Genomic DNA, 13,122 nt, shown 5'->3' with positions numbered 1-13,122 from the left:
GTGTATTAAATACTGGGATCCAAAAATAGGTGATGTACACAACATGCAAGGCAAAAAAACTTCTTTAAGACCTCTCCCCTTTCCTTCCTAGGTGCCTCTTGTATTCTCACAGTTCTGACTGTTCAGTCATTTACAGTGGAAATGGTTTGGGGCAGAGATTGGTGTTTTGAATTAAGTAGTTAATTCTGTCATTGGCTATTCAATATAATAAAGAGTATTAGAAAGTTACTACTAGAACCATTTTAATTTCATAGGCAAAGAGGTGATTTTCTTAATACATTTTTTTCTTTATTTCAGATAATTGTAACTTAATATATTGATGTAAACTGGGTTCCCAAGCACTATTAAAAACACCTAGGCAATCTTGTGTCCTTCATGATGTACTTTAATGGATAGTTGTAAGCCTTATTAGGGAAACTGACTGGAAATGACTTATCTTTCCGTTGTTTCAAGGTGACTCTTTCTCCTAAAAAGAATAATACTTGTTCTGCAGTGCAATTTAATATAGTATCAATACAGTATAGATATAGTATGTTATCCAACGAGGACAAAACTAGTATTTCTTTATCTTGTATTACTTTTGTGATTAGTCCAGGCTACATTATCTTGTAGGTTTTTCTGTCTACCAGGAATAATCACTGTCCGTCTCCAAAAATCTAATCTTACTACTGGCCTTCCCTGTCCTCTTTCCCCTTCTTTCTTCTATGATCTACCAAGAAAATAATTTGGTTTCTTTTTCCAGACGCACAGATGTGCACCAGATGGTTACTGATAGTTTCAAGGTCCTGATGAGTTATTGGAATAATTAGTGTTGGTGTGAGGTTTGTCATCTAACTATAATACTGAACTGCGTACTCATCTCTTTCAAGCTTTTAAAATAAAAGGTTTATTTTATTATGACTTTTGAAATGGCGCTTCAAATGTCAGTGCAGATAATAATTGATACCCAGTTCATGGTCAGAAGTTCACTCAACTCTCTTTAATGTGTAAAATTCTTGATCTTATAAATGGGATCAAAGGCAATCTACATTTAGATGATATAGTAATTTTATGCCAGAAGGAACAGTAAGATATCAATCAGGGAATTATTTTAATGGTGAACTGGGAAATATTTCTTTATAAAATACGAACATAAGATGTTGAAAATAATAAAGAAATTGATAGATAAATATGATTTATGGATTGTGGAATTAAAAATGTAGTCCACATTAGTTGAAAAAGGCCTTACCTGAAGGGTCTAATAAGTCTTGCTCTTTTGTGCAAGTCTTTGTTGCCACAGCAGGTTTAATATGTTTGGATTTATAAAGTATAAATATGAAGACAACTCTCAAGAAAATTTTACTTCTGTGTATGTTACTTCCAAATTTAGTTTGTGCTGTAATGGATATGCCTCTTAGATCTGGTATGTAGTACCTATTGTTTTGCTAGCTAAATCTGATTAAAATAAGAAATAATTACTTCTCTTTTACATAGGAACGGATCCATTCCTTTTATTTTTCAGTGTTCATCATTGTTTTAATAGGTGTGTCACTTGTAACACAACTGTCTTTGGATGTAGCTGCAACACCTATATCATCATGCAGCCCTTGCCTGCATGATTTAGATCCTTTCCTTGGTATTTTGATCTTGGAAACAGTTTTAGAACGAGATTATTGTCATCCACCAAAAATACTGGATTTTTGCAAGCAAAGCAGAATAAGTAACTCCGGTACAGAAAAATAATGTGCTAGCCTTTTAACGATAAGGAATTTAGTGGGATTGCCAGACACTAACAGCATGCATAAGTATTTGCAGGATTGGAGCTTTATAAAATCCCAAGCAGAATTTGAGCTTCCTTTCCTTAAGATTCACTGATTAATCACTTCAGGCCTACCCTACACCACTGTTTCCTTTCTGGTTCTGATCAGTTAATCCATGTGTCTTTAAAGCACATTTGATGAACAAATGGCAGAGCTGTGGAGGTATTGGATCTCCCTAGAATATATCATCCTTTACATGGACTCAATCTGCTCTCCAACCAACTCTTTATTTACTTAATATCCGTCTTTATCCTGCTGAAGGCCTGATGCATTCTTAACTCAGGTCTCCCTAGCCCCATAAAAAATGCAACTTCCTAACTGTTTTCATACAGTGATGCTATTCTTTCTGGGTTTTAGACTGTGTATTTGAAGAATTCGCTTTGGTATCCGAGTAAGACTTTTTTTGCAGTGAGCGGGAAAGGGTGGAATTCTCCAAATGGACGTTTGGAGCTGCTAAGGTCACAGGACTGACTTGACCTCTGAATGTGCCTGTCCCCCTCCATTGACTGGAAAGGGCTGAGAAGATCAGTCTTTTGAGGAAGGTCACTTAAAAAACCCCTGCCTACATTTAGGCATTGTCAGTACAGCCTGCATGCTGCATGGAAGAGTTCTTTTGTTCTGTTCTGTTAGTACTGTGTAGTTCAAAAATGTTTTTGGGGTTGGGGTGTTCTTACCTTTTCCAGGTATGGGACATTGGAGGACAGCCAAGGTTTCGAAGCATGTGGGAGCGTTACTGCAGAGGAGTCAATGCAGTTGTGTAAGTTTTCTTTTGTATGCCCATAGAACATATATTTAAAAATACGTATTATTAATATAGATTTGCTTTTCTTTCTGTCCACCTCTATCACATAAGAAGACCCAACACGATAAAAGTAGTGTGTTTTACACATCCAGCCAGCCCACTGTATAAGTAATTGCATGTTCCAGGCCATTTTTTCCCCACAGACTGTTTTAATGCTCTTGTCAATGGGAACACATTGGTCACATTTCAGATGTTTTAATGCAACTTTCTGCAAGTAATAGACAATACCATAAATAACTATGTTCCCATTGCAGTTACATGGTGGATGCAGCAGACTTAGAAAAAGTAGAAGCTTCAAAGAATGAGCTGCACAGTTTGATAGATAAGCCACAATTGCATGGAATTCCAGTAAGTATTTTGATTATTATTCTTACCTGAATGTAGCCATTGTAGCCTAAATCCTCATGAATTGGTTCCTCTGGACTCTTGAAACTAGTTTAAGTATGATGCAGCCTTGATACATTGAGTGTTCTTACAAAAATTATTGTGGCATTTTTTAAGAGTACTCAACTTCTTATCAGTGCTGCAGTGTGTTTTTATGTTGTCTAGTCTAAAGGTCAGAATAGATTTGGAAAAAAATCATTTTCACATGTGGCATTATCAGACAGTAATTACTTCTAGTCAGTCGCCTTGTTGGCTTGGTTTGAACCAGTGACCCAGATATGTTTCTGTCAGTATCTTATGGTGTGTGAGATTTGTCTTTCTAAAGAGTGGCAGACACTAACATCAAATAGCGTCCTCTGCTTCCAGAGATTGTGGAGGAGCTTGACTTTTTCTGTGTCCTGACTTTTTCTTTTTCTTGACTTTTTAGTTTTTCAAACTAAACTGTATGAAAAAAAATTAAATATGCATCTGTTCTCCAGTAGGAGGTATCAAAGAATAGTATATTCTGCTGACATTCTAGTGAGAAATTACAGAGGTGGAGACTAATGTTGTTTAATTAAGTGTAATCTGCCAATTTGGAGCTAGTAGGAATCAGTCAGGTTACCATTGATCTTTGATGCCGATATCACCAAGCAAGAGTTCATACCTTTGATCATAAGAAATAAAACAATGGTACATACAGATCAGGAGGAAGTCACTCACAGCTTGATGGCTCTTGCTTGGCCCATTTTTTGTAAGAAAATATTAGGACGCTTAGCCAGTGCAAGTGGTTGAAGTCATCTGAGGATGAGTAAACAGACAGCTGACATAAAATCATTGTGAGAATAAAGTTCTCACACATCTGTTCTCAAAGGAGAATTTTTCAAGTGACTCCCCATCTTTTTTATAAGGTTTGCTATTGTTGTTGCATTTTTTTATGTGAAGTACATATTGAACAAATCCTACAGAAATCTACAGTTATGCTGTTCATGGTGAGTGACTTTGTCCTTTGTACTGCCTTCCCATCCTGTTTTATTTACTTTGCACTTTTCCTTCCTGAAATGCTAGGTCTCTCATATCTTCAGAAATATTTAATTAAGTTCCTTTCCTTTTATATATTACAATATCACATTCCAATTGCCCAGCCTGACCAGCAGAGTAATTTCCAAGGTGCAGTAATGTATTTTTTACTTATTTTTATTTCATAGGTAGTAACTACTATTGAACTTCCTTCAATTTATTGTACTCGGGCTCTGGCATTATAGATTTTAAGGTAGCTTTATTAATCTGAGACTGCAAGTAATGAGTTTTAACGTGTTCCAAATTCATGGGAAATAATGGGACAAGCTTGACTCAGAATTGTAACGCATCTGGAAAACAATAATGCAATCATAATTAGAAAAACCTTCCATTGCTTACTTTATCTTAGAATGTACACAGCCCATTCATCTGATCCTAATTTATACTTGAAGCCTTAAGTATTGCGTAGGAATTCTTGAATTCCAGCATCTGTTCAGTAAATTTACTGTGTTTATCAGACTTAATTCCTAATGGCTGCCCTTCTGATTTCTACCATGGATGCTCAAAGGGGTTGGAGAGGAATGAGTTATTTGGCTGGTGCTTGGGTGATATATTGTTTTGGATGCCTGGCTGTTTAGTATGTCAATGTTAAGAAGCACGGGAGTAAAACTGTAGAGAGAATAATTTCTGGATCTTAAGGACCCAGCCTCTACTTCTGGGGCCCTACTTTTGATTAACATTTGTGTGGTCCTGTGGATTGAATGTCTGTTGGTGGCTTGAGTGCACCTGGTGCATGCTCTCATCCAGGTTTAGTTGAATGCAAAAGGAATCCACCTGGTGGAATCTGACACCGTCCCATAATGCCATCCCGAATGGAGAGATTCACTTCCAGAGGAGACTTCTGATACCAATATACCCAGAAATAATTGGATCCAGTTTCCAGAGGGTGTGTACCCAGCATCTGACCCTGGCTAGGAGCAGGATTTCCAAGATGCTCCCACAGTCATTGGTCATTTTGAATATGTCTGCTACTGTGTTCTAAATACTTGGCTGCAAGATCCAAAATAATGCCAACAAGTGGTTAAAGACAAAAATAAACTTTTATTGCTTCTGGATTTAACATGAATATGAATAATTTCTTTCAGGTGTTAGTCCTTGGAAATAAAAGAGACCTCCCAGGTGCACTGGATGAAAAGCAGTTAATTGAGAAATTGTAAGTAGCTGGCCTGTGTAAAAAGCTGAAACACTGTGAAATTCAATATATAAGAGAAAATCGTTGGTAGTCCATGGCAATAACCAGCTATAACAGATTCCATTTTATATTCTCAGATACTCCACTCCGAGCTCTGCTGGCAGTTGAAATAGCAATCTAGGCTGATAACTGACTACAGTAGATTTGAACCTCTCTTGATTATTATTTCGGTTGTATACAGTTGTTTCAGATAATCCTGTTTTCTCATCACTGAAGATCTAACTGCTATATATAGTAATAGGCTCCTTTACACTTTTCAGAGTACGTTGTAGTGGCAGTTTAATGCTCAAACGGCATTAGAACAGAACCATTTCAAACTACTCTCTGTAAATTTAAGCAATTCAGATATTTTTGGCATGTAGCCAAGCATATACTTACGGATTACAGAAACTAACTTAAATTGATGCATTGTAAGGGTAATAGTAAAGGAAATATACAATTTTGTAAAAATGGCCAGTATAGCAATAATTTTGCAGAATAGGTTTCTGTGTCTCATATCACATAATTTCAATCAGTAGGAAGTGCAAGTGAAATGCAGTGCAAGCGCAGTGAAGTGAAATGAGGCTTCAGTATAGAAGGATGGTCCAAAGGCTAAGCAGCTAAACTGAGACTTAGGAAACACAGAATCACAGAATGGCTTGAGGTTGCAAGGGACCTCTGGAGGTTATCTTGTCCACCCTCCTGCTCAAGCAGAGCCACCTAGAACTGACTGCCGTTGACCATATCCAGACGGCTTCTGAATATCTCCAAGGATGGAGACTCTGCAACCTCTCTGGGCAACCTGTGCTAGTAGCACTCAGTCACCCTCAGAGGTAATAAGTGTTTCTTTGTGTTTCAGTTTGTGCCCATTGCCTCTTGTCCTGTCACTGGGCTCCATCTTCTTTACAGCCTCCCTTCAGATACTTGTACACATTAATAAGATCCCCCCTGAGCCTCTTCTTCTCTAGGCTAAGCAGTCCCAGCTCTCTCAGCCTTTCCTAATATGTGAGATGCTCCAGTCCCTTAATCATTTTAGTGGCCTTTCACTGGACTTTCTTAAGTAGCTCCACATCCCTCTTGTACTGGGGAGCCTGGAACTGGACACAGCACTCCAGGTATGGCCTCACCAGGGCTGAATAGAGGGGAAGGATCACCTCCCTCGACCAGCTGGCAACACACCTCCTAATGCAGTCCAGGATACCACTAGCCTTCTTTGCCATGTTGCTAAATCATGTTCAACTTGCTGTCCATGAGGACCCCAAGGTCCTTTTCTGCAAAGCTGCTTTTCCAAATAGTCAGCCCCCAGCATGTACTGGTGTTCCTTCCCAAGGGCAGGACTTTGTACTTCCTTGTGTTGAACTTCATGAGGTTCCAGTCAGCCCATTTCTTCAGCCTGTGGAGGTCCCTCTGGATGGCAGCAAAACCCTCTGGTGTATCAGCCGCTCCTCCCAGTTTTGTGTCATCAGCAAACGTGCTGAGGGTATGCTCTGCTGCATCATCCAGATCATTGGTGAAGATGTTGAACAGGACTGGACCCAGTACTGATCCCCATGGTGCACCACTATTTACTGGCCTCCAGCCAGCCTTCGTGCCACTGATTGCCACCCCCGGGGCCTGACTGTTCAACCAGTTTTCAGTCCACATCACCATCTGCTCATCCAACCTATACTTCTTCAGCTTGTCTATGAGGATATTGTGGGAGACAGTGTCAAAACCTTACTGAAGTGAAGGTACACAATATCCACTGCTCTCCCCTCATCTAGCAAGCTGTAGATTTCATTGTAGAAGGTTATCGAGTTGGTCAAGCATGATTTCCCCTTTGTGAATCCATGCTGACTACTCCTCCTCATCATCTTGTTTGTCATGTGCGTGGAAATGGTTTCCACCATTAGTTGCTCCATAGCCCTCCCAGGGATCAAGGTGAGGCTGACCGTTACGTAGCTTTCTGGGTCCTCCTTCCTGCTCTTTCTGAAGGTAAGGGTGACGTTTGCTTTCCTCCACTCTTCAGGCATCTCTCTCAATTGCCATGATCGTTCAAAGGTTATCAGTGAATGGCCTCACAATGACATCAGCCAGCTGTCTTGTCACTTGTAGGTCCAGTTTGCTTATGTATTCCCTGACGTGATCCTCTTCCATCAGGGGTACAACTTCCTTGCTCCAGACTTTTTCCCTGGTCTCTGGGGCCTGGGATTCCTGAAGTCTAATCTTGCTAGTAAAAACGGAGGCAAAGGTGGCATTGAGTCCTGCCTTTTCCAGGTCCCCCACCTCATTGAGCAATGGGCCCACATTTTCCCTTGTCTTCCATTTGTCACTTATGTACTTATAGAAGCCCTTGTTGCCTTCAACATCCCTCACAACATCCAATTTCAGTTGGGCTTTGGCTGTCCTAACTGTGTCTCTGCATGCTTGGACACTGTTTCTGTATTCCTTCCAGGTTACCTGTCCCTGCTTCCACCTTCTATATGCTTCCTTTTTGTGACTGAGTTTTGCCAGGAGCTCATTGTTCATTCACTTATGCCTCCTGGCTTTTTTTCCAGACTCATTAGGGTGGGCTGCTTTTGATCCCCTTGAATATTAACCAACATTCTTGGGCCCTTCTTCGGTACAGGGCCTTATCCCATGGGACTCTTTCAAGCAGGTCCCTGAAGAGGCCAGGTTTGCTCTCCTGAAGTCCAGGGAGGTCAGTATTTAGTTCTCTTCTTAGAGTCTCTTGTATGGTCTCAAGACTCCTTCCTTCTCAGTGCCTCCAATCTCCATCTGCTCCAGGAACGTAATCTCTTTTCTGCATGTCTGTGCCACTTGTGTGAGGATAAATAAATGAAAAAATAACAAAAAGTGCTCAGAAACTCTGAGGGGGATAGGGAAATTCCCAGAAAGAAACAAAAGTTAATTAAGAATCAGTTTCTTCCTAAATGTAGAGGCATCCTTTCAGCAGGAATCAGATGTGATATGTTTGAGTATGATACAATAAAAGTCCTGAAGATTAATGGTATGATCATTTGAGTACTGTTATTTGATTATTAGAGTTACTAGAGATAAAAGCTCCGAATTCTAAGTGAAAAGAGTAAAAAGGGAATGCTAAGAATGCTAAGAATGGCTGAATGGTAATGTTACTTGGTTGCCACTATGAAATGTTATTTTCAGTTCATGGATTTCTGTGGTTTTATTAATCACTATTACACTGCCTTAATAAGAAATTTGAATTTTTGTGAAATGACTTTATAACCTTTTGATGTTTATAGTTGAAGAAACATGTTTTTCTTCTGTGTGCAGTAGCATATTTTCAAAATTTAATATCTGAGGATAGAATTGAACCCACTGAGTAAAAAGCAGAAAACATGTAATTTAATGGAAATTTCTGTTGTCAGTTTTTGTGCAGTTATAGCACTACATTTTTTTTTTTTCTGTAGAAACCTTTCAGCTATTCAAGACAGAGAAATCTGTTGCTATTCTATTTCCTGTAAAGAGAAGGATAACATTGGTAAGCTTCTTTTTTCTTACAGCATCATCAATGTATACTTTGTACTTTGGATCCGATGTTGAAGTTGTTAATGAGATTTGAATATCTAACTCTAATATATAACTGAAAATCTCAATTTACTTCGATTTTGTTGCAAATATTGCATGCAATTGTATTTGTTTTAATACAGAATTATGTGTAATTTAAAAGTCACTTGTAGAATTATTTAGTTCCATGAGAAGTTAAGAAATTAATTTGGAAGGGGCCTTGGAAAAGCATATTTAAACCCCAAAGTAATTGAATCCCTCACAAAAACTGTGTTACTTCTGAAAAAACAGTAACTGGAGAGGAAGGTCTTCCAATTATTAGGTGATACTTAAAAAATTTTGGTAAGTGTTTTGCTCCATACACGATTTTACTTTGTAAGCAGGCCTTATGTGCATGTGGCTGTGTGGCGGTGTTCCTCAAACTGAGGGACTAGTGCATTTGTCCTACTGGAGACACACAGAGTATATCCTGAAGTCAGTGAGGACCTCTAAAAGCTCCATGAAATTGTCTCCCATCTGCCTTTGCTTTTTGCCTGTTCCTCTCTTTCACCGATATCTTCCACTTTCCTGTCTCTTTCCTCTGTCATGTTCTCCCCTTCCTTCCCTCCACGGGGCAGGAGAAGAGAGTTAAGCACAGGCTGAGCCAGCAGTAGTGGTTTCCTGGGGGCATGCTGGCTCTGTGCCACCATTCTTCCCTGCATGCTGCTAAGACAAGTGGTGCTGGATGGGAGGGATGCAGCCTGGGTAGATATTTATGGCTGCTTCTTGAGGAAGCCAGACTCCTTAGAAGAGCTGGGCAGCTCTGTGGGGCTCAGCTGAATGAGAGACAGTGGGAGTGGGAATGGGAGGAAAGCCAGTTTCTCTCAGCAGCAGGGGAAATTTCCATCCTAGGCAGAGAGGACTGGGTAGCGGAGATGGCAAGGAGATTATGCCATGACACCTGGGCTTCAGAGAACTGGGGGAGATTTCAGCTGTGTGCAGGGATGTGTTAGGCAGTGAGGGCTGCTCTTGGAAATGGTGTACATGATTTGGGTGTGTTGGTTTGAAGAAGACTGGACCCAGGTTTGCTGCAGCTTGGGATGCAACAGTTATCTCTGAGTAATGGAAATACACAGAATGTACTGCTACACTGGGGAAGATTAGACTTAGGGATACAAAGACCGAGGTAGGCAACGTAGTCAAGATTATCTACATAGGTGAAGGGCAGTGAAGGTGATTGAGGTTTTAGAAATGCAGTGCTTGATCCTTATCAAACTGGCAAGGCTGCAGTGGAGGATCTCAGAAGTGATAAAACCAGCCTAATTTCTGAGAGGATCCTGGAGAAAATAGGTTTTGATCCTGGTTCATTTATATGGACGGCATGGAAGAGAAAAGCATGCAAAAAAAAGTATGCTAAAATTTGCAAATGGGAAAATAATGAAAATAATGATCACTAATGCAGAACCGTGTAGGTCACTTATTTGTCGAAGTTCTGGGAGCAGTGATGAAAAAGACTCAAATCCTAACTGAAAATCAGTCAAGTATCTTCCAGTCTAACATTGTGCCTAGAAAGGCTAGCCTGGTTCCTGAATATTTGCCCAAAGAAATAGCAAATGGGAGCAGACTGCATATATCCTGTGTTTGGAACTGTGCAGGCATTGCTGGAGCACTGTGTGCCGTATTTTGAGGAAGACCTTAAGAAACTGAAAAGAGGTTGGGCAAGAACCTAGGGAGATCAAAGGACTGGAAAATATAATTTGTAATGAAAAACTATAATGAAAATGTATTTAGCTTATTAAAGTGATGAAACTACTAGGCTGTTAAGGAGAAGACTAGGAGCTGTCTTCTTCCTCTGCATTTTTGATTGATGTCAATGCAGTTGAATGAGATGATAGTAATTTTTCAGTGTAAACTGCAGCCTATCTAACTGGTCTTCTCAGGAGGTGTAGGTGTAAGGCTGCCAGTTTGTGTCCTGAGAGACTGTGGAAGATTAGTATATAGTTATTAGCTTTGTTTTAGATACCGTGGGGCGCTTTTGCCTGCAGTTGCAGTGCCTGAACTGGTCTGCCAGGATATTCATGGAGTGCTGGTTTGAACTTAGGACAGATGTGGCAAAAAATTTAAATTTGAGGGCTAGAGCTTTTGCTGCCCCCTGACAACATTCCTGCCTCCCTGACAGATGTTACTGCCTTGAGGCAAAAACATCTAATCTGCTTATGAATCAGTTCGTGAACTGCTGCAGTTTTCAGTCCAATGCAGTTGGGTTAGATTGTATCAGGAGGGTTACCAATTTCAGCTGTCAAATTTCAGTCCAGTGTTGTGTGTCTTTGAGAGACCTTGGACTCCTACAACCTGCCTAAATGGCTTCTTAATGCTTTGTCAGATGTTTGCCCTTCTCTTTCCTTCCAGTTGTGTATTTCTGCCTTTGTTCTCACACTACATTTCATTCTAGTCTGGATTTTACAGTTCATTTTATTGTCATCTTAAATCTTTGCTTTTCCAACAGTTCTTCATCTGTGGCTTAGAGAACTCAAAGTCAGTCATCATATTTCAAGAATACAAAGTGCACATAATTTAAAACCAAACAAAAAACAACAGAAAAAACCTCTACCTGGAGTTTTAAGTACTGAATTTTTAATTAGGTGTAAATGAGAGCCTGTAGTTTCTGGGTTTTGTTTGGGGTTTTTTTATTTGTATTAACCTGCTGATGTTCTGTTATCCTTTTACACTCTGCAAACAGGCTGTTGAGTTTTTCATTTTGTTTTATCTATCCTGGCAGACATAACATTACAATGGCTTATTCAGCACTCCAAATCAAGACACTGTTGAAGAAAACTTTTGCTGAAGATAACTCTTTCTCAATCACTTTGACTCCTATCAGCTATAGGCAACTGAAAAGATAAAGAATGCAACTGCGTACTACCAGGACTCACTTTGGTCGTGTTTGTTAACAGAAGTAAAACTGAATTATAGCTTGTCTTTCTATTTTGGTTCTTTTTTTAAAAATCCAGATATTTGTCTGCCTAGGTGAAATTCCTGGATACCTTAATACAAGACTGAAAGAAATGAATACTTTTTTGGGCTGAAATTTTGAGTTTATGCATGTGAATTGTCAAATACTTAGTAATTTTTTTCTAATTTGAAACTGAATAAAATGCACAGTGGAAACAGATATGACTGGTTTTTTTGAACATATCATATAATTACTCATACAGAATGTTTTCCTTGCAAACACCTGTAGTTAAGTATCAATAATCAATTAAAACCATAATTAAAAGCATCTTACTTGAACAAAATGCTGTTAATCAGAACACTTTCAGATACTCTGATTGGTGAAAAGTTATTTCCAAAGTCATGTATCTGTAGTTATCTATTTTTTTCCAGTCATTAATGTAAATGATTCATATGAATATTGTTTGGGAATTTAAAAATAAAACAAATTCTAGACAATCCTGTCCTCCTCTATTGGGAGAGGAAAGAGTCTGGAATTGCAGTGGGTTTTTTTCTCTCTTAAACAGACAACAAAATACAAAGGGAAAACAGGTGAGATCATGTGCATCTTTTCTGACTTTATCTCCAAAATTAATGGATTTCCTAAACATTTTTATTGTAAATGAAATAATTTTTACAGTGCTTCTGGACTACTCTTTACATTCCTGAACCTTGCAGAATTTTCGAGTATACAGCCTAATATAGCTGGGCCCTGAAGTAGGATTAGTTCTTTTGACACAGATTAAAGGAGCAATTCACTTTTTAAATTTTGATGCTTTGCTAACATCTTACAGATACCTGCTTCCAAGTGCTTCACTTAGAAGCAGTCTGATGGGAATTCTGTGAGTTTGGAAATTCTTTTAAATACAGAAGGTTCCTGTCAAGAAATAATAGATAGACTTAAAACTTACGAAAGATAGATGCTCAGTGGCCAAGTGTTTCAAGGACACTTGCAGATCTAGGAGGGAGTAGTTCTGGGATGCTGGTCTAAAGATGTGGTCAATCAGCTGATTGCTATAGTATTAAAAAGGTTATAAGTTGCTTATGCAGTTCTTGCACTTAAGTACATGATCTATAAAAATAGCAACATTTTCTGTCATGTCTGAGGATGCTTTTAGGCTAGTGGCTCTGATGCACTGCTTAAAACAGACTTGGTAAAATCTTTCTCAAGTGTCAGAAGAATGCTACTACAAGCATGATAGTCAGGTTATAGCGGTTGTTTGTAAATGTTTGCAGTATTGCCTGCAGTAGTCTGGCCAGAGGGGCTAATTTTTCTATGGTTACATGAAAATAATTTGACTATGTGTGAAGTGCTGAGTGCTGACTAAGTAAGTTAATAGTGGATGTTCCTGAAATGGGATGTTGGGAATGACCTTCCAGAATCAGACATCTAGTCCATCTAGTGACATTTTGTATGCTGAAAAACCAGC

General features: G+C 39.1%; 1 protein-coding gene across 1 annotated transcript in view; it reads left to right on the top strand.

Moving 5' to 3' along the window:
* Positions 1 to 11,873, top strand: part of LOC126044528 (ADP-ribosylation factor-like protein 8B) — a 29,553-nt gene extending 17,680 nt beyond the window's left edge. The window contains exons 3-7 of the mRNA XM_049814288.1: positions 2,483 to 2,556; positions 2,856 to 2,949; positions 5,130 to 5,197; positions 8,626 to 8,696; positions 11,481 to 11,873. Of these exons, the coding sequence (XP_049670245.1) occupies positions 2,483 to 2,556; positions 2,856 to 2,949; positions 5,130 to 5,197; positions 8,626 to 8,696; positions 11,481 to 11,530 (357 nt within the window). The 3' untranslated portion in view covers positions 11,531 to 11,873. The remainder of the gene's footprint in view (positions 1 to 2,482; positions 2,557 to 2,855; positions 2,950 to 5,129; positions 5,198 to 8,625; positions 8,697 to 11,480) is intronic.
* Positions 11,874 to 13,122: the final 1,249 nt, after the last annotated feature.

The sequence above is a fragment of the Accipiter gentilis genome, chromosome 11, assembly GCF_929443795.1.
Source record: "Accipiter gentilis chromosome 11, bAccGen1.1, whole genome shotgun sequence".
Classification (NCBI taxonomy): domain Eukaryota; kingdom Metazoa; phylum Chordata; class Aves; order Accipitriformes; family Accipitridae; genus Astur; species Astur gentilis.
The sequence above is the reverse complement of the archived record's forward strand: the minus strand, read 5'-3'. Positions and strand labels throughout refer to the sequence as shown.